Source organism: Halichoerus grypus, chromosome 5 (assembly GCF_964656455.1).
Source record: "Halichoerus grypus chromosome 5, mHalGry1.hap1.1, whole genome shotgun sequence".
NCBI lineage: Eukaryota > Metazoa > Chordata > Mammalia > Carnivora > Phocidae > Halichoerus > Halichoerus grypus.
The window spans coordinates 178483580-178508135 of NC_135716.1; the positions used below are offsets into that span (position 1 = coordinate 178483580).

The window sequence follows — 24556 nt, forward strand, 5'->3', positions numbered from 1 at the left end:
CCCAGTCTGACTCCCTGTGTAAACCTTGGGCACTGGGCCACCAAGGGCTGAGCTTTTCCCCAGCATGGTGGTTCTCGATCGGGGGGATTCTGGTCTCCAGGGGACACACAGCAATACCTGGAGACATTTTTGGTTGTCACTCCTGAGAACCGATGCTACGGGCATCTCGTGGGGTGGGACTAGTGATATTGCTGAAAACCCCCAGTACACAGGACAGTCCCCCCTGCCCCCATGACAAAGAATTATCTGGCCCCAGATATCAAAATTGCTGAAGTTGAGAAACCTTGCCCAAGCAGGACTGGGGACATGGAGGGAGTTCCTCATACTGTTTCCTCATCTGTAAAGTGGGCAAAAATTCTGCCCTGCCAACCAGGTAGAGGTTACAGCAGACATGGTATACTGGTCCATCCGGCACCCATTCCCAAGCCCTGTCCCTCCCCTCCTCCACCTCAGAGGCTGGGAAAGTAGCCAGGGGTGGTCCCATGCCTTGGCTCTGGCCAGTGAGACAAGAGAAGCCCACCCAGGGCTTCGGGGACAGTGTCTGATTCCTGATAAAAGGCACCATCACCGGCCTGGCCACATTCCCCTCTTCTTTCTGCCTCAGACCCGGAGATCACATACAGAGGGGGGCCCACAATCTCACGAGGTAAGGCCGCAAGCGAGAGAACAGAAGCCGACACGCGGAAGGGGGCAGAGCCTGGGGTCCTGCCGGCCTCACAGAAGGATGCAACTGAGCAGTCCCAGCAGCTGACAAGCCCTGGACTCTCTGGGACGTGAGAAAAATAAAGCCCCTTTGTTTCAAGTCACTTGCAACCAAATAAATGCCTTCCTGAGGAGAAACTGAGGAGCTGCCACACCAGTGTTCTAACAAAAGTCCCTCACAGACCCCACTTTATAAAAAAAAAGATCAAAGGCGAGCTGCTTTGGTCGAAGCGGAGGGCAGGACGCAGGGTCCCAACCCCCAGCCTCCCTCTCAACCCCAGAGACCCCCTCCCAGGTCCTCTCTGGAACACCGGGGTACCCCTCGCACGGCTCCATGAGGAAGAGCTCTGTGAGGCCTCAGGGAGACGCTGAGAACTGTCGCCACCGAGTGAACAGCACAGCCCTCACGTGGGGCTAAGCAGACACTGTCCCCTTCTAATGGTGAGGAGACAAGCGTCGTGAGTAATTTCACGTCTGGCCAACGTCACAACAGGGGTCCATGAGCGGGAGCTTGGCACCAACACCACCGACCCCCTGCTCTCCGATGGGGCACTTCACACTCACCCTCTCGTTTAGCCCAGGGAGGGCTGCCTAACCCCCAAGGACAGACTGGCTGGCCTTCCCTCAGCCCCCCAGGGCGGCACACCGCCTCACACCGGACAGACCAACCTTCAGCATTCACGGCTTCCCGTGGGAATAACACGGCCCAGCAGGAAGGAGAGCAGGGGAGGAGGGGGGAGGCAGAGGGACACTTACCACTTTGGCTTCTCCTTGTAGGCAGAAGGGCTTCTCTGCAAAGAAGAGAGAGGGGACAGACAAGTCAGGGAGAGTGGCTTCCTCAGGTCACACCTGCTCTAACGTGGAGGGCAGCATGGGGCCCAAGCAGAACCGTTCAGAGTAGGCCCAGCCCTGGGCGGCAGCAATCACCCAGCAGACAAGGTACACAGAAGCCCCCGTTCCCAGCTCCCCAGCTGACCCAGCCCTGTCCCATTCCCCTCCACCATGCCCAACTGTTCTCCAGCGTCCCCCTCCTTGCTCATGCTATGGCCTCCCCTTAGCTTGCCTTCTCTGTCCTGCACACGTCTACCCACGGAAATCTGACTCAGCTCCGAAACCACCTGCTTCAGGATTTCCAGACAAGAATCCCAGACTGCCACCCCCTTGGATTGCTCTGATGGCATCTTGCCTCTTAGTAGGTAAGTTAGTGGCCATGCCTTCTGCCCCTGGCTCTGAGCTCCCACGGAACACGGGCTGCCAGTATCCAGCTCCATCTGACCCACAAGGCTGTGCCCGGTGCTGGACTCACAGGAAGAGCCCCAGAAAAGCTTCCAGAGCAAATGGATGAATGCATGAAAGAGGAAGGAATGAAAACTTACTCTTTTTCTGGGTCATGATGACACAGTTCACCAGCCCTATTATCAGCAGACCCAAGGCTGTCACACCTACAATCAGTCCTGGAAGGAAAAAGAGAAGCTCAAAGCAACTGCAGAAAGCAAACCCAAACGTGCCAGGGGCCAGGCAGCCAAGTCCGTGACCAAAGATGTCTGGGTTGCCACGGGAGGGGCAAGCCCAGTCCAGAGGCTCTCAAATTCAATTACAAGACCAACAAGCTAAAAACTACATACCAGACAAGACATGTCCGTCGGCCACATTCAGCCCCCAGGTCACCACTTTGAGATCTGTGGTCTGATGGAGTCCTAACCCCAGAAGGGAAACCCATGAGGTGACCTGGCCCAGCTCACCGGCTAATGAGTTCATCAGAAATGGCAACCAGGAGACCATCTCCCCTTGCAGATAAAACGCTGACCCCACCTCTCTCACCCAGCGGTTCTTAGTGACAGCACCACGTCTTGGCAGAAGACAGGTCTCGCCAGCACCCGCCTCCCAGGACAGAAGACAGGGTCCAGCCCGCAGCAGGCGCTCAGTAAGACTCTGAGAGAGTAGAGAGGCTAAACGAGCCCTCCTGGGACTTACCGATGGGAAGAGAGATGTCGCCTGTGCTGAGCCCTTCAGTGGGGGGGCTTGGAACCATCGGGAACAGAACGGAGGTGCTAGGAGCCGTGCTGGGCCCTGGAGTTGGCTCCCCATGCTGGGACTGCGTGGGCCCCGGCTGGGACGTGGAGGCTGGGTGTGGGGCCGTTCCCAGGGTGGGGGGCACGGAAGTGCAGACTGCATCCATGCTGGCATTGCCAGGGGTGGCCACAGAACTACAGCTAGGGGAGGAGGAGGTTGGGTCAGGGGACAACAGAGGCCAGAAGGGCTCGGCGTGGCTGGGCTCGCTCATGGGGAGCCAGGAGGGCGGGCAAGGAGTCCCAGCAGCCAGGATGCGGGAGAGAGAATTTGTGCCACATCCCCCCTCAGAACGGCCCCTTTCTGTCCCCACTGCCCCCCCCAGTCCCCATGCCCCCCACCCAGTGCTGACTTCCGGGGCCAGGCTACCATACACCTGCTGGCTGTGCTGGGACCCGCCCACCATGGGACAGAGCCATCCTGGCAGCGAGTAAGGCTCCCCAGTGCCTCAACCCGAGGCAGTGAAGGGGGTGGATTTCAGGTCCCACGGCATGGCCGCTCTGTGCGCTAGACCACAGTCCCCGGGGACCGCCCTGCCCTCCCTGCTCCTCCAGAACCCAATGACTCAGCCACTCACATCCGGTGGGGCCTGCAAGTGTCTGTGGATGACGTCGTGCTGGAGAACGTCCCTGGGGCACAGGGAGTGCACACCACATCTGACGTTGCCGTTCCTTCAGGGAAAAATCGGAACTCGTCACCAACTCAAACTCTTAGTACAATAAGCGGGCCTTGGCGCAGGAGCCCTAGGAGAAGTCTGAGGGGCCTACGGACCTGTCTGCACCTCTGCCCCTTAAAACACACTCGAGGGCATGCACACATGCACGTGAGCATATGTACACGCACGCTCGTGCACGCACGCGCACACCCACACAGCTGGGCACTTTGTTCCTGAACCAATTCTAGTGACTTCCTGGTCTCCGGGATCACGTGGGTTCATCTTCTGGGGGCACCACCTGATTTTCCAGGAACTTCGGGCTTAATCTGATCCCTCTCTGGACCCCTCAAGGCCTAGCACACAGTAGGCGCCTAATCTGGCGTGCTGGCGGAGAGAACGGAAGGGGTAGGGGTGGCCAGCACCTGGCCGCCACTGCCCATGTTCCCAGGTGGGGCTGACGGGTTGACACCCATGAAGGAGAGGCCCCCGGGGGCCCCCGAGGACCGCTGGCCCTGGCCCCATACCTGGTTTGGCCACGCCGAAGCCCGGGCGACATCTGCGCAGCGGCGCGCACAGCCGGCAGCCTTCCTGCCTCCTCAGCGTGCAGTACCAGCCCGGCTTGCAGGTGCAGATCCGGTTCTGCTCCCGAGTGCAGGCTTGAGTCTCCACTTGGTCTACAAGAGCCAGAGGGTAGCCCAGGGTCAGCCCCGCCTCCGCCGGCCCCGCCCACCCCATGCCCACTCCACCCCGCACCCGCCCCCCCCCAACAGCTAGCTCTGCTCTCATCGGGCTGGCGCAGCCCCCGCAGCTGGGGGCAGAAAGGACACCGGCCGCACGGTCCCAAGGCCTGCGGTCTGGCTCCCTCTCCATGATGGTGCGAGCAAGCACACCTGCTCTCCGAGGCACGGCTTCCTCAGCTCTAAAATGGGCACAAACATTGTGCTGGTGAGACCCCCTGCGGCCCTTGGCCTACCTGCCCCATGGGGCTGTTGGAGAGGATTTGGTGAGACAGAGGAGGAAAATGCCATTGGCAGGGCGCCTGGGTGGCTCAGTCGGTGAAGCACCTGCCTTCCGCTCAGGTCATGATCCCAGGGTCCCGGGATCGAGCCCCGCATGGGGCTCCCTGCTCAGCGGGGAGCCTGCTTCTCCCTCTCCCTGTCCCTCCCCCCACTGCTCGCGGTCTCTCTCTCTCTCAAACAAATATATTAAATCTTAAAAAAAAAAAAAGGAAAGAAAATGGCACTGGTAAACAGGGAAGGGCTGACCCGTACAACCCCATGCTCTGGGGCATGAAGAGAACTGGCCTGGGGTGATCCTAGCCAGCGCTCAGCCCGAGGGGCTGGGCTGCACAGCAGCCGGGGGAAGGTTCCAGGGCCCAGGCCGCTCTCTGAGCCCACTCACCAGTGCTGCAACGGGAACCACAGCTCAAGCACTCATGAACCCAGTTCCAGAGCTGGGTGTATGTGCTGTTCTCACAGCGAGCACACACGGTATCTGAGGTCTTGGTGCAGAACGATCGTGCATGGGAGCCTGAGAAAGCAAGGGCCAGAGGTCAGGGGCTCATCCACCACCCCCCAGGGCCCCAGCGTCCTGAAGCCTGGGCGGGAAGGCTCTTTGAAAGCGTTCCAAGTCCTTCACCGAGCCATCTCACATCTTGCAGGCTCCCAGCCGTCACTTCATCGCCATAGCCCTGGCGCTCATAAAATGCCTTTTCCTCTGCTCTTTCCAGATGCCTGGGATTCTACCACTGGAACTGCCTGTTGCTAGTCAATCACACTTTAGTGAGAACTGGTTTGCTAGCTCCTTTCTTCTTTACAGTTGGCTAAAATTCTCCACCTGTGGGTGTGAACTAGCAGGACAACTAGTAGGAATGTGGTCCCTGGTTTCCCATCAAGGAAAGTCCCACGAGGACATGGGACTCTTGTGGGTCTGAAGAGAAGGCATGCCAGGAGATGGGAGAACACCAAAGCAAACCTTTAAGGAGTTTCTCTCTTGAGCCTTGAGCCCTATGCTGCCATATTCACCGCTGTGCTAATCCAGTAACTTCTTACAGAGACCTTGCCAGTTAACAGAAAAAGAGTCACTTGTGAGGTCTCTTAAAATGGCTGTGGGAGATGACAGGTACACGTGTGCCCGCCCACACCTCAGGCTAACGGCTCAAGGGCCCTCCAATGGCTTCCTAGCTTTTGTAGAATAAAATCTAAGCTCTTACCATGGTCCCTGCTAACTTACTCTCTCTGGGCCACACACTGGCCTCACTGTTCCTCAGGTTCACCATGTAGGCTCCCACCTCAGGGCCTTTGCACTTGCTGTTCCTCCAACCTGGCAGGCTGTTCCCTGTATATTTGTATAACCCACTCCCTCACCTCCTACATGTCTCCGCCCAAGTGCAGGCTCTTCAGAAAGGCCCCCCCGACCACCCCGTACCAGACCGCATGTCCTGCTCCATCTGTCTCCATTGGCTTTACCCTGCCCTGTTTCCTTCACAGCATTTACTCTCTGATAGGACCACACATCTATTTCCTCTGTTGGCTTCTTTGCCTGTGCCTCTATTAGATGCAAAATCCACGAGGGTGAGGATTTTGTCTGCCCTGCTCTCGGTTGTACTCCCAGCACTTAGAACAGCGCCTGACACTTAGATGGCGCTTTATAAATAGTATAGGGATGCATGTATCAACAAATGAGTAGATGGATGACACCAGGAGTTGAGCCACTCAGCTTTCCCAACTGGGGTTAGGCCTCAGGCCCACCATCCGTGAAATGGGTAAGCACGCACTGACTGGGCCATATATGTACTGAACCCCCACTATGTGCCAGGCACTCTGCCAGGCGCTGGGATTCAGTGGAGAACAAGCCCACGGTCCCTGTCCCAGAGGAGCGCACAGTGGAGCTGACAAAAGAGGAACCAGGCCATGACCGCAGGGTGAAGAGTAGCTGCCATGGGGGATGCCCAGGGGCCAGTGGGAGCTCAAAGGAGGGGCCAGATCTGACCAGGCAGTGTGAGCAGGCTTCCTGGAGGAGGGGTACGTCTAAGCTGAGGTCTACAGGAAAAGTAGGAGTTAACCTGGGGAAGGGAGTTGGGAATTAGGCCAGGATGAGGGAACAGAATGTGCCAAGGCCCTGAGGCGAGAGGCAACATGGGGCCAATTCATGGAACTAGAAGGAATTCAGTTCGAACTGAGGGCCATGACCCTACCCCGCTCCGAGCCCCCACACACGCTCCCTGCAAGGCGCCAGCCCCCAGGGCCCCAGGCGTCCAGGAGTCAGGGCCCCAGGCTGCCCCTCACCCGGCGGACACGTGCTGCAGCACATCTGGGCCCTCTGGTCGAAGTACTCTCTGTGCCGGCACACGCTTCCAGGCTCCGGAGCATAGGGGAGCGACGTGACCTGAAGAGGGAAGGGAAGGACAGCCATGAGCACGGCCACCCCTGGATCCCGTCACCCCTAACACCACAGGACGGGGTCCTGTGGCCGCGAGTGTTTGGCCCTCTCCCGCTGGTGCTCTGCTGACGTGGGGGCTTCTCCCTTTGAGGGGAAGGTGGACAGGAGAGTCCCCACTTTCTTGTACTGCCTCTTGTCCCTCCCTTGCGGGCGCACACGCATGCGGGCAGGTGGTGGCCCCGAGCCAGCTGGCCGGAGCATCCAGCTAGCTCCTCAAACACTTCAGGGGACAGAGGTGGGGCGCGGGAGCTGCCAGAAGGCAGTGGCTTCAGTCACAGAGGACCACGGTGCTCAGCACAAAGCGGCCCTCTGCCTAGGATGCCTCCTACTCCCTCCTGCGCCTGGAATCACCCCCTTGGTGCTTCCAGCTGAGTGCTGCCTCCTCTGGGAAGCCCTCCCTGACTCCTCCAAGCTGTGTCAGGTTCCTCCCCCTCTGGGCTCTCTCCGAACACTGGATATGGCCCCTTCGGACAATCAGCTCATTATGCTAAAGTGGGGTAGGGGGGTGCATGTGCACCTGCACACGTGTGCCCACGTACACGCACGTGTGCCCCCACATACACACATGCACCACAAACATCTGTGACGCAGGGGACAGAAATAGCGGCCTCACCATCTCTGGACCCTCAGACTCCAACACAGGGCCCACACAGCATCGGGGCTCAGTCAATGAATGGCGGTTGATGACAATACCAACATGACCATGCCCTGAGCACTTATGGGGTGCCAGGTGCTGATCCAAATGCTCCAGGTGCTGTAGGCAGTGGATGCTATCGCCCCCCACTCAGATCCCCTTGTACCCGCAGGGTGCCCAGCCCCCAGCCGCCCTCGGTGTTGACTGGTAAGGGCCCCGGCCTCCCTGCAGGACCGACACTGTGTACAGTTCATGCTCCAGAGACCCCCCCCCCGGCGGGTCAGGCTGCAGGGAAGTGGCCTTGGCCTTCCCCTACACACACGCACTGCCTAGGAGTCAGGACTGCCAGAGCCTTGACCGGGCCCTGCCGCACACAGCTCAGGGCCAACAGCTGGAAGTCACTGGGGGGAGGCGCAGAGATGACCCCTGGGGCTGGGGTTCCCTGCAACAGAGTGATCTGTGGCTCTTCCTGCCCGCACGCCTTTGCCCCAACTGCCTCCTCCACCTGGAACAGCTTCACGCTTCCTCGGACAAAATTCCACGTATGTCTTCTGACAGCAGCCCCCCCTTGAAGGCTTCCCAGCCCACACACCACCCTGAATCATCACTTGGACCCAGAATCCCGACCTCCTCCTTCAGGGCTCCTGGCACACAGGGCTGGGCCCCCACTAGCTGGGTGTCCTCCAAGCCTGTGGGTTGGGCGTAACTCTTTGTTACTACTCCGGAGCCTGGCATGTAGTAGGTGTTCAGGGGTCCCTAACCTAAGCAGTGGGCTTCATTACAATGTCATTCCTCAAGGGATCCATTCCAGCACCACGGCCACGAAGCATAAACAGGGGGTGCATCCATCACGCTGGCCTGGCCCTGAAGCCCACCCTCCATCCCAGGGCCAGTGCCAAACCCCCTCTAGTGAGGCTGGGAAAGACACAGGCTAGCAAGGGAAGTGGGAACCATTCCGCACGACACAGAGCCTAAAAAAGTGACTTCCATCCCATCTGGACTACAAGCTTGCATGCCCGTGGCTTTGCATATGCATGCACGTGAGTACACACACACACACGCTCAATCCCAGTCCTTCTTCCTTCCCCGTTTGGTCCTGGAGTGGGCTGGACAAAAGGGGAAGGAAGCAAGGCCCCTTATCAGGGCTCCTCACAGTTGGGGGTGAGGCTCACTTCAGTGTCCAAAACATCTGGGGGGCCTGTACTAATGATGTTCCTAATGATCCCCACCCCAACAAATGGGACAGATGCTCAGGGAGTGGGCCCAGGAAGCTGTATTGTTACAGAAAGAAAGAAAAAGAACCCCCAACCCCAAGCAATTCTGATGCTCTGCTGCTGAACATACCCGATTATCTGGCACCCCCGGACAGAGCAAGATGACCTGGCGGGGTGGCACAGAGGGAGACCCAGAGATCAAAGGCTAGGGGAGCCCCTAAACCAGAGAAATCATACCTTCTGCAGCCCCCTTTATACACACCATTCAACTGTGTACCAAGCATAGCAGAGGGCCTGACTCTCCCCCGTGGCCCCCGAGATGGGCCTTCCTTGCAGGCTGCAACTGTGGGGCTTCCCGAAGGGAAGGGGCCATGTCTCTCCCTCTGGCTGAGACCCCCAGAGGCAGCTGTCTGTCCCCAGAGGGCAGGGAGGGCTGCACATCCTTCTCTTGCAGCCCCCCGCCCTGCAGGGTGGCTAGCACAGGCCTCGGGGACCCGGCCCAGCACACCGTGGGCTTCATCCCCACCAGGACCCTCAGCAGTGACTAGGGAAGCCCCTCACTCACGCAGGGCTGAGAAGCACCGGGCCAGTGCAGCTCCAACAGGCAGAGAGAAACCCTCAGCCTCAGGGGCGGCCCTGGGAGGCCAGCCCTGGCTGGGGTGGGAGGATTTCCTGTCAGGGTCCAAAAGGCCTGATGGGAAAGGGCCCTACCCTGGCCAAGCCTATGTTCTCTCTCCACCCACAGGCCAAGGGTTCCTGGACAAAGGCAGGCAGCAGGACCCCCACAGCTCCCAGCCACTGCCTGGAGGCCTCCCCTCCAGGGCCTTTTCCGGTCAGAATCTTGTTATGAACACCCTTCCCTACACTTTCTCCTGCTGCTGTGTGTGATTCCAGAGCCCAGGGGCTGGCGGTGGGCAGAGGAGGTCAGCCCTCGCTTGAGCAATCTCCAGGCCTGTTTATCCTCTTGGACAGAAAAAAAAAAAAAAACAACCACAGCCCTGTCACGGCTTAACAATGAGGAACAGAAAGCCCCTCTGCAGAGCGGGACAAAAGGTCACTCCCTCCCTCTACTGTGGAGCTCCCCAGAACAGAGGCCCTGCCGACCCACAGCCCCAGGAGCCCCAGGAGCCGGCCTCAGGTCACCTCAGGAGCCACATGGGCCAGGGGTCTCTGGATGTCCCCAGAGCGGGGCAAACAGGCTCTGGGGAACGCGGGGCTACAGAAGCTTCTAGATCCTTTGGCTGGTGTTGGGGAGTCTCAGACTCACATATCACCCACCTGCAGGGAGCTCTGACATTTTAAAATGAGGAAATAAATTGGATAGTACTCAATTTACTCAGCAGTTTAGCAAACCCAATCTTCCAAAATACAAGGTCCCTAGGTGAAAATCTGGAAATCACTGATGACTCTTAACCATAACAGGGGAGGCAATCTGTGACCCAGTGTGGGGATGGGGGACTGGAGAGAAGACGGACGGGTGGGTGGATGGGCAAATGGATGGATGGGATTGGTAAATAAGGGGCGGAGAGGAAAACAGATGAAAGGAAGGTGGGAGAGAGGGAGGAAGTAGGGAGGGAGGGATGAAGGGGAGGGAGGAGAGGGGTGGGGAGAGAGGGAAGGAGGGATGCACCGGGCCAGGCCGCAGGCACTTTATGGAACCCTACTTCCGCCCCCAAAAGCAGGTGGGCGTGTGCCCATCTCACAGCTGACGGAGATCAAGTCATTTGTCTGAGGTCATCCAAGAAGGATGGGGTGGAGTTGGGATGTGACTCTTGTCCTGGTCCCGCTGGAGAAATCCTTGGTCCCCTCCTCAGGACAGCTGAAGGAGCCAACTCCTCATCCCTGGGTCACTGCAGCGCCACCGCCCCAGGTCATCTACCTCCTCGCCACGCAGGGACCGGGGCCCTGGCTCAACAGGTTCTGTCTGTCACTCGGACTCTTTCACACACACACACACACACACACACACACACACACACACAGCAGTGCAGGGGACCCCTCTCGGCCTCAAGCCACCATCCTCTGACCTCAGCTCTGACCTGGTTTCCCAGGGGACCCCCCAGGAACCTCAGAACAGGCCGGTCTTCCACAGCCCACAGGGACATTGGCCACCTGAGACCTGGCTCCTCCCAGAACTGCCTGTGTCACTGGGCTCCTGAGAGGACCCGTCCTCAGGCTCGGCCTTGCCAAGCGCTGGAAGGATGCATGGGAGCCCAGGAAAAGGAGGACGGGGCCCAGAAGTGGGGGCAGGATGGAGGTGCAGCCGCTGGGGGCCAGCAGGGGCCTCAGACGCCGCATCTCAGCGACCTCCCATTTCCTGGTGGAGAAAGTCAGGGACAAGAGTGGAAACGTTCATTCATTCAACAAACGTACCAAACACTTGCCGATCCAGGTGCTGGGCATTACTGTATTGACTATATCCCAGTCCCTGCCCCGCCTGGGGCCAGAAGGCATCGGGAGAATGGGTTTGGCGTGTCGTAGGCCCCGCCAGGAGGAGGCCGGGAGGAGGCCAGGCAGCTAGGCAGAGTGGCAGGGGCCAGGGTAAGGGCGCCGGACACAGACACAGCGCAGCTCCCCCTCCCAGGGCTCGCTCCAAGCCAGGCGTCGTGCACGCCTCACCACCCCGCTGAGTCCTCATCCCAGCCCTGTGAGGTCAGCACTGTTACTAATCTCAAGTCACAGATGGAAAATGTGCCTCATATGGTCTCCTCGCCTCCAGCCCTGTTTCCTCCCCGGCATCAAGCTGGTGTCTTCATCTCCCCTCTCCCCCTCCATGGAAGACTGGACTCCAACGCCCCTGGGCTCACCCAGAGGTCTCCCTGTCCTACTCAGGCACTCCCTCTATGGTGGGCAATAAACTGGCTTCTCTGTGCCTCAGTTTCCTTGTCTGGAAAATAGCGCTGTGGGCCTGCTTGATGCTCTAAGCCCCTTCCAGCTCTGGCTTCTCAACGACGGGTGTCAGGAAGCTCAGGCCCCTCCACAGACCTCAGAGGACTGGGTGGGTGAGTGGGTGGCCTGCCCACATGAGAGGCGGAAAGACTGAATGAGCTGGGAGGTGGGGTGGGGATGTGAGGCCAGGCTGAAAGTGGGTCCGGGGAGGGGCTCGCCTCCGCCCCTCATTCCTCCTCCCAGGGTGAGGGCAGCCTGTGCAGGTGGCCTCTGGGAGAAGAGGGACCCGAGATGTAGAAGCCGGCAATCACGGGAGGAACACTAGACTGAGGTTAGAGCGTCTGCGTGCACACGCTGGTCCTGGGTGACTTGCGGGTGTCACTTACCCTCTTGGAGCCTCTACACTGTCACCTGTAAAATGGCGACACAAGGCCTTGCCCTGCCTCCTCCTGGAGCTGTTGTAGGAACAAAGGCAGGGGGTCTGAACTCAGGTTCATCACCTGCTCCCAGGCTCCCACGGGGGCCCACGGGGGAGCCCTCAGGGTCTGCAAAGGCCCTGAGTTGTAGACTTGTGTCAGACAGAGTATTAGAACTGGCTCCTTCTGCTTGGTTTCAGCTAAAAATGGACGAGGTGAGGACAAGACTCTGGGCAGCAAGTTGCCCGGGGCCTGGGCGGTGCCAGATGGCTCATGTGGGCCTTGCAAAGGAGGGGTTCCCTCCCACCTTGAGGCCAAGTGTGGGGAAGCTGACCTGTGACCCTTGGAGTTACAGGGTCACCCATGGGCTAACCCCAGGCCTAGTCCTCGAGGAGCTAAAGTCAGGAGACCGTGGCAGGCCAGCCGCCACGACAGCGGGGTGGAGGCCTCACTGGGGCAGAGAGAGAGAGTCCCACGGGCCAGATGTGAGCTTCCTGGGGTCATTGCCTCAGGTGGTCTCAAAGGCTTCGCTCCAGGGGAACACCTGCAGGGGTGGCAGGACCCCAAAATAAAGAGCCTGGGTGAGTGGCCAAAACCCAGGGACACAGTGCCCAGGAGAAGGGACAGTAACATGGCGGTGAGTTCCTGAAAGCAAGTGAGCCTCAGAGACCTGCTGGGGCCAAAGCCATGGCCAGACGAGAGTCACCTGGGGAGTCAGGCATGCCTTTTCCTGCCCGCTGCCCCCTCCCCTCCTGACCGCCTCCCCACTCACTCTGGCCCTGGAGGGACAGGGAGGAAGAACCAGTTCAAGGTGGACACTGCCCCGGGGCCATCAGCCAGTGAGGGGCAGAGCCGGGGCGGCCTCGCCAGTCCGGGTCTGGAGTCTGAGTCCGCACTCTCGGGGGGAACTGGGCAAAGCCTGCCCCAGATGACTTCCGGTCTTTCCCCGCTCCTGGAGCACGGCCCGGCCCCACATGTACCCCGAGGTGGCGGCCCTCTGTCCCTTCTCCTATTTATAAATAGACAGTGAGAGAGCGGAAGGCAAAGCAGGGCAGGCCCGGGCAAGGAGAAGCGGCTCCACCAGGCGATGTCTCCCCAGAGCACTACAACTCCGCACGGAGCCTTCTGCTCTTCCTGCCACCGTTAGCGCAACATCTTTGGGGTCTTCAAGGCTTTCGAATTTTCTGGAGACCCTTCACCACCACCCGAGCTTAGATGCCGGTATCGTTGGGAAGGGGTCACAGCCCCGGCCTCCCCCAGGAGCACCACTGGGTGCGGGGAGAGCGCAGGAAGGGGAGAAGGTGGGAAGAGGCCCCAGGGAGAAGCTTCAGGCTTTGGGGAATAGCCTGCGCCTCTCAAACCGACCCTTTTCACAGAGCCAGAAAGACAGCGAGACTGTGCAGACCCTGGGGAAACGCCTACTGTCTACACACAGCACCGGGCACCGCATGCATTCTCTCCTTTATTCCTGCACCAACGCAAGGAGATCGCTATTACCCCATTTTAGGGAGGCAGCGATAGAGGCCTCGGGAGATTCCATACTAAGTCCAAGAACAGGTAGCAAGTAGCAGACGGGAGCGCGTCCCAGCCACGTCTGCCTCCGTGTCCTTGGACAGTTTTACACCTTGTGGTCTTGTCCCGCTCCTTCGTTTTATAGAAGAGGGGCCCCGAGAGGGACAGTGACCCCTCTGAGAACACTCAGTGAGCAAGGCACGGGTGGAAGCAGTGACTCTCCCAGAAGGGTCTCCAGGGTCCCAGGGCCAGAGGCCACAGCCATGGGGAGGGGCGGAGGCGTCTGCGAAGGACCCCGGGACCCCAACACAGGCGGAAGCCATCTTCGGGCAATAGAGAAACCCCATCATTTGCATGGCAGCCCCTGGGGCCCTGCGATAGGGCGGGAGGCGGCAGAGCCGTCTGGGGCTCCATCTTGGGGGGCTCGTGGGAGCCCCGGGGACGGCGGCAGGGGGCGCAGCCACATCAGGCCAGGCCGACCCGGGGGCGCCGCTGGGGCCGGGGCAGCGGAGGCTCGTCTGCCGTCATGGACAGCAACGGCATCCGCGTCAGGCAAGACGGACCACATCACAGGCGGCAGCCCAGGGGTGACACATCCCACTCTTGGCCTCCTCCTGTGATGTCGCTTTAGAAGTGAGCCAGGGGCAGACAGGAAGCCTGGGCTGGTATCCGGTCTGGGGGCCAGGCTTTGTGCTCGGTGCCAGGGCTTGAATCTAGCAGGGTGTGGCCCCTGCCCCCGAGGAGCTAGTAGCAGAGGGCACCCCTTTCCATCCCTCCACCCCCCCACACGCACCGGCCTGTCCTGTCGGCGTGGCCTCCTCAGTGTCCCTGGCTCCTGTCTCCCACCCTCGGCGTCTCCCGCCAGCTACAGCCTCCTCCCTCTTGGTCCCCAGGCCTTCCAGATGGACCCGACGCCACCTTCCTACAGCCAAGTCTGGCCCGGTTTAAACCATCAGCTCCACTGCCCTCAGGCCCGAGCTCAACGTCCCCAGCTTGGGGCCCCTGCAGCATCCCAGCCACGGCCTCCCACACAGGGCAGCATCTGGCTCCTTGCCTCTCCCCCACCCGCCGCCGACACCGTCACTCCCGCTGTTCCCTTGCCCGAACATCCTGACCCCCCACCCACTCCCCCACACCCCAGGCTAACTCTCCTGCTTCTTTCAAGAGTCCTCTCCACTCTCACCCTAGGGAAACCTTCTCCGAACTCCCAGATGGGGCCAGAGGTCCCTCCCGAGGGCCCCAGGGACAACCTGGGTCGATCTCTATACTGCCCAGACCGCTTTTTGGTTCATTATTCGTTCTGTAGGGTCTGCCCCTCAAAGACAGGCTCCATGCCCCTCTCTGCACGCTGTAATAGGAGCTCTGAGCCAGACACCCGGGTTTTAACCCCAGCTCTGCCATCCTGCAGCCTCAGTTCTGTCATCTATAAAATGGGGACAAACACAGTGCCCACCACATAGGGCCATTATGATTCACCGGCAGTAAGAGCCAAGCGTGACTTGCAGGGTTTTTATTACTCATTGCTCTAGGCCCAGGACACAGGACACAGCAGGTGCCTAATAGATGCTGAATTGTTTAACAGAAGCAAAAGTCTTTGTTTCCAGTTAGTTGAAATGAGTTGGAGCCAACATGAGAACGGGGCAGGAAATGGCTCACAGAGAGAGAAGGAGATGTCTGTCCTTAGTTGGGGGAGACCAACTGGCAGCTTTCAGATAAGAGTCCCTCCCAGCCACAGCGACCACCATTACATCCAGGTGGTGGTTTACGTGCAGAGGTCTGGAGCCCGACCGCCTGGGGTGGAACCTTGGTGCTGCCTCCAGTGAGCTGAGAGCCTGAACACAGAGCTGAACCCCTGTGCCTCTGCTGCCTCTCCTATAAAATGGGGGTAGTGATGGTCCCCCTCCCCAGGGGGCTGTGAGGGCTGAGGGCTCAGGGAAGGCATGAGACCCTTGCCTGGCCCCGTGAAGCACCCCCTGGATGTCAGCCCCAGCCCCAATGGGAAGTGACAGAGACACTTCATCCCCACCTTACCGAGGGGGGAAAAGCGAAGTGCAGAGAGGAGTGCAAGGTCCCCGGCTACTCTGGCAGCAGAGCGAGGCCCCCCAGAAATCCTGCCCCCCGCCAGTCGGGGGCACATCGCATCTCACACTACACCTGGGATGAGTGGGTCAGCAGAAGCCCAGGTGACCGAGGCCAGGGTCACCCCATGGCTCCCCACGACAACTCCAGGAACACAGGGGGCTGACAAGGACCAGGATCACCTGGCTCCGGCTGGGGCAGGGCTGAAGGCAGACGTGCCTTGTGTTTCAGGATGGGACAGAGAGAGACAGCTCCTCTTCCTCCTGAGTACCTCTGTCCCACACCAGGTCTTGGGTCCAGTCCAAAGGCCCCTTTTCCTCCCTGAAGCCTTCAAGCCTTCCTTTCTTTTCTGCTGCAACCCCCTCAGCCCAGGGCTCTGGCTTCAATGATTACACTCTACCTCATCTGGCCTGCCCGCCAAGGCCAGAGTGACCTTCCTACTATACTCTGCTCTAGTCACTCCCTTGCTCCAAAACTATCAGTGGCTCCCTATTGCCTCAACCCCAGCTAGGCGGTGAGGATGGTGCTGAATTCAGACTCCTCCCTTATTAGCCAGCAGCATGAGAGTTTGTTTGTTTAAGAAATGAGGTTAATAAACATCAATCTTTTCATCCACAGACAGTACACATTTTGGGGGGCCTGTTGTGAGGAGTAAGTGAAATAAGACACATAAAGTGTTGGGCGCCTGGGTGGCTCAGTCGGTGAAGCGTCTGCTTTCGTTCCACTCAGGTCATGATCTCAGGGCCCTGGGATCGAGCCCTGCATCAGCCGCCCCGAGCAGGGAGCCTGCTTCCCCCTCTCCCTCTGTCCCTGCCTCGTGTTCCCTCTCTTGCTCTCAAATAAATAAATAAAATCTTAAAAAAAAAAAAGAAAAAAGAAGACATGTAAAGTGTCTAGTAAACACTCCCCAAATCATAGGTGTTCCCACTTTCTAATGGGATCTTTACATTTTTTACTACTCGCATTCCCCGGCCCCAAACAGCTGACGGCCTCCTGTGCCATCACCGTGCCTCACGAGGCTTGAGCTCCCTCTAGGACAGTCTAGCTACTGTCCCCTGCCATTCCCACCGCCATGCCTCCCTCCACACCACTCCCCCTCCGGTGCCCACTCATCCCCATCCTGCCCACCCTCGGGGCTCAGCTTTTAAAGGGATCCCTGTGTGGTCATTGCAGGAGGAGGACCTGGAAGAGGACAGGATGGGGTGGGGGGGGCAGAGCCAGGGAAGTGACAAGAAAAGATGGGGGCAGTGACCAAGGGGCCAGGCCTGGAAGAGAGTGAAGCCATCCGGGGTGGGGGGTGATGGCCGTGAGGCGGGGGAGGGGGGCTCCGGACCGCTGGGAGCGCAGGACCCGAGGGAGCAGGAGGCTGCAGCCGCAGGCAACCAGGCGCAGCGGGACGAGCCGCAGCTGGAGTCTCTGCGAGTGGCAGACAGAAGCCCCGGACTGCGGGTCAGCGGGAGGAAGGACAGACAGGGGTGCCCAGGATGCCAGTGTGCAGCCTGCTAACTGAGGTAAAGTGCTGGGAGCCCTTCCCAGGAGAGTCCCTGTCAAGTCCAGACGGGGGCCAGAACCGCACTCCACCCTCTACCCAAAGCCACGCCCCCACCCCTGCACCACCTCCCCCAGTCTAACACTTGGGGCCAAAGGACTCTAAGGCAGGGGTGGGCAAGGTCCTCACTGATCTCAATGTCCAGGGAGGGCAGCTGAGCCAGGGCCAGACCCCCAGCTCCCAGCCTCATGCTCCAGACCCTCCTGCAGCCTCTGGCATCTCTCCTCATAGGCATCTGACAAGGCCTCCCATGGACGGTCCAGAAGATACCGGTCCACAGGCTGCCTGTCCCCAGATCCCTCCCTGCTCCACTCCCCGCCCCCCGCCCAGGCCCACTCAATTCCCTGAACCCGTGGCCACAGCAGCCATACCCACTCAAGGCCAAGCTCAGAGTGAAACAGATGGGTGGGCCACTGTCTGGACAGCAAAGGAAAACAAACAAAAGCCCCTGGGGATTTCTACCCTGTCTCTGGTCGGAGCCGCTGGGTCAACCCAGGGCCCGGCTCCGAAGCCGGGGACAGAGCAGCGGTTTGCCGGCTCCAGAAACAGACTCAGCCGGTGGCTCGTGAAGTCAGTCCGCATTCCACGCTGCCCATCTTCCCCAGGCGTGTCCACTGGGCGTCCGCTACCAAAGCAGGGAGGGTGGCGGCCACCTGGGGCCTGGGAGGTGGGTCCTGCAGCCTCCCTCCGTGCCCACGTGCATCACTTGGTGTAAAAGAGCTGGCTGATGGGCCTTCTCGTTCTAGAAAGCAAACCAACAGTCTAGTGATCGTAAACCTGCACAGATGACACCTGAGACATGGCCTGTCCCCCCCCGCCCCCCGCAAAGGAGACGTGGAGGCTCAGAGACGTAGGGCAGTATCCCAGTCGGCGAGAAAGCAGGGCAGAGGCAGGACCACAGCGGCAGTTGCCCCCCCACTCGGCTCCCCCCCGCACGGCTCACATTTGGGGCAGAAGGAAATCTACTCTTCCGAACCCCAGTCAGTAAACAGACACTTCCTCCTACTGGGTGCGCAACCCGAGAACCCCAAACCACAGTGACGTCACTACCCCCACCCGTGACTTCACAACACACCACAGTGGAAAATGACCACGGGCCCCACAGGGGTGGGCCCTGGGCTTCAGCGTCCCAGCCCCACTGTCGACAGCTCGGCAGAGGGGGACAGATGCCCACAGCCCTGGGCTGTAAAGGGGGCCGGCAGGACTCAGAACCAGCAGGGAGGGCTGTGTGCCCATCACAGGTGACAAATGGCTTCTTCGAGGAAACCGTCACTCCCCACCCCGGCTTCCTTGAAGCTGTGGGTTCTCAGAGAGAAGGCCTTGCAGTGGATGCCCACAGCACTGCCTTACCCACAGTCTGGGGCCCCAGTGGGTCTGGCTTCTGAACTTTACGAAGGGGCAGGGAGGCAGGAAACCCATGAATCCTGTTTTGCCCGAAGGTTCTGCGTCTGGCCTCGGAAGCAAGCGGACAGGCAGCCAGGAATTCTGGATGCCAGTGGTGCGTGAGTCAAGGACATCATTCCAGGCTCAGCAAGTGGGACTGAGGTCAGCAGGAAGGCACTCTGGGAAGCCAAGATATTAACAGTGGGGAAGCGCTGGGCTCTCCTTCCTGGGAAAATTTCTGGAACCCCTCACCCCTCAGTCTATGGCCTTTGTCAAGCATATGCAAAGCTGGCACTTTCCCAACATTCCAAAGACACTGTTGGGATCAGTGGTGCGAGGTTTTATGGAGGGGGATGCTGAGCCCCAGGGAAGCTAAGTAACCCGAGCAAGGTCACACAGCAAGCCAGGGAACTCTGCTCTCCTGACACCCAGGCCAGCGCTCCTTCCTGCTGTCTCGGCAGTCCCTTGGAGGCTGGAGAAAGGACAGCATGGCCTCAGGGGATCCTCCACAGGGCGTTCCCTTCTCAGGGTTACAAGTAAACAGAACTTTGGGATCACAGAGGTTAGAAATGAAAGAGATTTTAGAGATAGCCCGGAAGGCCCATCTTGCAGGTGGGGAAGCTGAGGCCATTAGACCCCCCTATACTGTACCAGGTGTGCCCCCTCGCTCACCTGCAAATGACACAGAACACCTGTAACTCATGAACGGAGCAGGGGTGTGATTCCCTGACCACCCCCCAGCCGTGGCCACATGCTAGGGTCCGCCCAGCGAGGGGCATCGGGGCAGGAAAGACAGCCAGGAAAAGGCAGGCAGAATGAGAGCTGCGCTCAGGGACATTGGGCAGAAGCTCTGGGAGCCGGAGGTCTGCCACCCACACCCAGGGGCCCCATGGCTCAGAGACAGAGACTCTGACTCCACGGTGGTCCCCGCCTCAGCCCGAGCACCGCCCCATGACCCAGAGTCAGGTCAGGCCCCGCAAAACCACAAATGCTCAACTAGCCACCAGGGAGCTTGTATGGCCTATGAAGCACTTTTAACCCTGAGGTTAAGCCAGGGAGGTGGGGGTTGTACCCATTTTACAGATGGGAACACAGAGACCCCCAGAGACAGAACGACTTGCCAACAACACACGGCCTGTAAACAGCAGCGTAAGGATCTGTCTGTTCTGAGACTTGGGCCCTTCCCCTAAGTCATCAATAGTGCTTCCCCCTGGCCCGCCAGAGTGGCCGGAACTGGGAGCGGTGGCATCTCTACTCTGTTCCCGTTCCCCTGGTGGCACTCCTCTCTCCTCCCTAACCCCCAGCTTCCCTCCCTGCCTGCTTCTGGGCAAGTCACATACCTACCGGGGCCCTGAGTCATTGCCCGTGGGTGGCCCCGTCACGAGCTCGGGTGGGGAAGTGGGGGACAGGAGGAAGCACTTTAGGGAGAGCACCCCTAGGCTCGGCAGACCCAAGCTCAACATGAAGAGGAGCCCAGAGAAATACCAGAGACAGGGAGACACGCTGGAACCCAGCCCTGCCACCACTGGCTTTTCACAGTCTTCTGTCTCATCCATAAAACAGGGCCATGATAAAGGTCAAAGGAATATTGTTGCTCATTTAGTCAGTACTTTTTTGCACCTACTACATGCCAGGCCCTATTCTAAGCCAGGGGTCCTCAACCAGGGCAATTTCTCCCCCAGGGGACATTTAGCAATACTTGGTGACATTTTTAATTGTCACACAACGAAAGGGGGACTAATAGCGGCATCAAGTGGGTAGAAGCCAGGCATGCTGCTAAACACCCTACAATACACAGGACGGCCCCACAACAACTACTGGATGTCAGGAGCGCTAGGAACCCTGTTCTAGGCTGCGAGTCTACAGCGGCGAGCAGGTCCCTGCCCTCACCATGCTCACATTCCAGGAGGAAGATGCAATGAAAATGAAAGAAACAGAACAGGTGATGGGTGTTATATAAGAAAACAAAGCAGGTCAGGGAGGGAGAGCACCCAGTAGGGAGCTTTTTTTAGGCAGGATGGTCAGAAAAGGGCTCTCTGAGAAGAATTCATCTGAGCAAAAAGAAGTGGAGTGAATGAGACTAGGTGATATCAGCAGGAGGAGCTTTCAAGATGAAGGGCAAGGCAAGTGCAAAGGCCCTGAGGCAGGTGTGTGGGGGGCACGCCTAAGGACCAGAAAAGCAGCCAGTGTGGCATAAAACTGAGAACTAGTGCTAAATGTCACACACACACACACACACACACACACACGTACCATGGTTGGCATCAAAATCCCACCCGTGCTCTGCACTGGATGGTCAGGACCATAAACTACCTCCCAGTCCTGGGGAGGAATAGTGCTCCAGGAGCCCCTGGCTCAGGCTCCAGGATGGCAGTGAGGGTCACTACCCAACCTAAAAATGCCAGGCAGGTTCTCAGCCGTCTCTGCTAAAATGCCTTTCACACCCACTTGGCTCTGTGAGGAGAGCGAGGTGGGAAATACTTTCCATGTCCACAGACAGGAAAACGGAGGCTCACTAACTTGGCCCGGATCACAAGGGCAGGTAGGGGCAGAGCCCAGGTCTGTGACCATTGGCGATGTGGCTCCTGGAGGGCTGGAGCCGGGTCATGGGCATCTCGAGGTCCCCAGAGCCCAGCACTAGTGGGCCTGGAGCAGGTGTCCATGAATGCTGGGGGAATGAATGAATGGCACACATCGGGGTGCCTGGCCGCCTGCCCACTGCCCTCTGATGGAGTGCCCCACCACCAGGCCACATCCTCAGTCAGCACCCAGGTCCCCCTCTGGGATGTCAGGCTGGGGGCAAAGGAACATCCTGGGACAGCAGGTACACTGCTCACGCATCTCCACACCAAAGGCCATCATCCCCAGGCCAGGCTGGGAGCCCCAACCTCTCCCCTTAACTCGAGCTGGCCCCGGACCCCTGCGTAATGAAGAGGCAAGTGGTGAGCCCTCAGCCTCAAGACTGCAGTGGGAGGTGGGCCCGACCCCATCCCCAGCAACGAGCAGCCAGACAGCCAGACGGCTGGGGACCCTGCCCACCCCCATCAGAGGGCACCGAGTGCTCACCTACCCTGCCGGCTTTCCTGCCGAATGAATGAATGACTGGATGAAGGAACCATGCATTCTACACCAGCCAGTTTTTAAAGGAGCAAAAGCCCTAATGGCAGTGAGTCTGCCACACCGGCAGCCAGGTCGGGTCTTCTGGGGGCTCCTTCTGCGACTACAGAGTCACAGCCAACATTCCTGAGGACACAGTGAGTGTGTGGAACCTGGCGGGGGCAGGAGGGGCATCCAGACACGGGGTGGGGGGGGAGGCGGGGGGGGTTATAGAGAAAGGAGCTCTGCATTCAGGCGGACATGCGTTCAAATCCCCGCATCCCCCGCCCCGCCCGCAGCTCTGCAATCCTGGGAAATGGCACAGCCTCTCTGGGGCTCAGCTTCCACATCTCCAAATGCGAACCACAGCATCCCCCTTTTAGGAGTTGCTGTAAGGAAGCTTCCAGTGAGGTTCTGTACGGAAGGCCTAGGACAGTGCCTGGCACTTCGTTCCCAAAAAAAGGAGCTCCTGTGGTACTAACAAGGACGAGGAGGACCCCACAGGCCCTGCACTCCAGGAAATTTCCACCTGTTGAGGTAGACAAGACACAACTAGATTAAAAAGCAGAACAGAGTCTGTCCTTGGGAGGAACAAAGAGCCGAAGATGCAATCCAGCTGGGAGAATGAGGAAAGGTTTTCCAGGAGAGGGGAGGCATGTGGGAAAGGCCCTGAAGGAGGAGGCAAGGGGAGGGCCATGAGAAGGGGACAGCTCAATGACCCTATTTCACTGGATGTGGGGTACGGATGCAGAGAGGTGGCAGAAAGAACCCAGACCCTTGACTCACTCCAACCTGGGACACTGGGGGGAATTTCTGCCTCCACCACTGGGAGACATAGGAGGCTTCTCAGGCAGGAACAGAGGAGCGAGGCCACCAAGGAAGATCAGTGGGAGAGGCGCAGGGTCCAGGAGACCAGCCCCAAGGCTGTGGAGATAGTCCTGGGGGGACGGAACATGCTGGTCAGGAGGGCTGGGAAGTGAGAGACATGGGGGACCCCTCACACTACTCCAGGACTCGGGCCTGGTGTCCCACAGAAAAGCCCTGTACCTCTTCCCCGGGGGGGCTCCCAGGACTCCAGGGTTCACCAGCGCAGGACAACACCCCTCAAGGCCTGAGTCTGTGACTTGATCCTGCGTTCAGGCTCTCAGAGCTGGGACTCTGTCCTGACCCTCCCCTGTTTTCAGGACAACCTCTGGGGCAGCCCCCCAGGATATATCCTGGCACCCCCTGCGGGTGAGTCAATCCTGTTCTGACAGCCTCCATCCTCTGCCCTCAAGAAATGGACTCTGAAGTTGCCTCTAGTCGCAGCCAGTGAATCACTTTACGTTACCGCATCAGCCAATGTCACCTGCCACCCTCCTCCCGGCAAGACGTTCACCTGAGTCGGCACACCACAGTGTGGATAAGCTCAAGAGGAAGGGACGAAGGCACACCTCCTCCCCAGTCAGGGCAGGCGGGGTGGAAGGGGAAATGCCCCCCTTTAAAGGAAGAGCGCCCCATGCCCGTCCATGAAATACAAGTTCTCCAAGGCTCTGTTTGCCTCCTTTGTGAAATGGGGTTACTCTATCTTACCAGACTATGGAGACAGCCAAAGAAGGCAAAATATGAGCAATCCCTTTGCAGACTCTACCTTGCTACTGTGGTGGGTGCAGGTAATATTGACCAGCACCTCTGGGGCCTCTGCTTACTCCATGTTCCTGGAGTCCCTCAGCCCCGTCTGTCTTTGGTAACCAGCCCAGAAGTCCTCTCTCACCTCCTGTGTCCCCAGAGCTCAGCCCAGGAGAACCCGAAGACACTGTCTTCTCCCCATTACCCAGAGCCCACAGAGAACAGGCTCTGAAATGGTCGCCGGACACCCCAAGTCGGTCCTGGGGAGGGGGTCGGTGCAACGAGCACGGGAACAGCCCACGGTCCTCCCGTGCCCTTATTAGGCGCTTACTGCACACCTGACCCTGTTCTTTCAGGCGCGCAACCCCGGTATTTCTAAGAAAGAGGAAAACCATAGGCCAGAGGAGGAGTCAGTCTGAAGAGGGTGCCGGCGTCCGCCCTGGGGACAGCGCCCCAGTACGGAACCCCCTCCCCCCCGCCGCGGCAGGCAGGCAGGGGTGTCCGAGCTGGGGTCCAGGCTCCAGAGGGGATCATCCCAGGGCCGGCCGGCCAGCCCCCAAACACCCGGGCCTGCAGGGGCGGAGGGGCCAGGCTGCGCCGCGGGCACCAGAGTTCGGGTGGCCCGAGCGCACGTGTGCCACACCGGCCTCGGGGGCCGCAGCGGGTGTCCAGGCGCGCGGGCGCCGTGCGTCTGGCCGGCGGAGGGCGGCGCCTCGGTCGCCCGGAGCCCACGCACGGCGCCCCGGGGGGAGTGTGGGGGGGGGAGCGCGGCCGGGGCGCCCCGGGTTGGGGGGGTGCGCGCCAGCCGGTGGGCGTGAGGGCCGCGCGAGTCACCCACCTGGGCCGGCACTGCGTGCCCCGCGCCCCAGAGCTGCAGTCCGACGGCCAGCGCGGCCCAGAGGGCGGCGGGCGCCATGGTGCGGGCGGCGGCGGCCGAGCGCGGGCGGGTCCGGCCGTCCCTGCCTGTCGCGCCCTCGCGCCCTCGCGCCTCCTCTCCGCGCTCCGCTGCCTCCGGCGCCTCGGACGGAAAGCGAAACCCGGCGCGCGGGCTGCCGGAGGGAGGCAGGTGGAGGGGCGGGGCGGGGCGGGGCGGGGCCTCTCCGCCACACCTCCTCCCACGCCCCCTCCCCGGCGCGCGGCCCCGCACCCTCACCCCGGCCCTCACCCCGGCTCTCACCCCGCCGCGGGGCCCAGCCGGAACCCCGGCTCCACCGACCGACCCGTGTGCCGGTCGGTCCCGCCAGCGCCAGCCACTCCCAGCCCTCGGGGACCTCTCAGCCTCCTTCTTGCACCCCGCCCCTTTCGAGT

The 24556-nt window shown here is 59.9% G+C and overlaps 1 protein-coding gene across 2 annotated transcripts in view; it reads right to left on the reverse strand.

The window, feature by feature from the left end:
* The window catches only part of TNFRSF1B (TNF receptor superfamily member 1B), a 33666-nt gene extending 9377 nt beyond the window's left edge, over window positions 1–24289 (reverse strand). For both annotated transcript variants that reach the window (XM_036069483.2, XM_036069473.2), the window contains exons 1-8: window positions 24087–24289; window positions 6715–6814; window positions 4829–4957; window positions 3952–4101; window positions 3350–3443; window positions 2677–2915; window positions 2079–2156; window positions 1459–1493 (exon numbers count right to left, since the gene is read on the reverse strand). In XM_036069483.2, the coding sequence (XP_035925376.2) occupies window positions 1459–1493; window positions 2079–2156; window positions 2677–2915; window positions 3350–3443; window positions 3952–4101; window positions 4829–4957; window positions 6715–6814; window positions 24087–24164 (903 nt within the window). In that variant the 5' untranslated portion in view covers window positions 24165–24289. The remainder of the gene's footprint in view (window positions 1–1458; window positions 1494–2078; window positions 2157–2676; window positions 2916–3349; window positions 3444–3951; window positions 4102–4828; window positions 4958–6714; window positions 6815–24086) is intronic.
* Window positions 24290–24556: the final 267 nt, after the last annotated feature.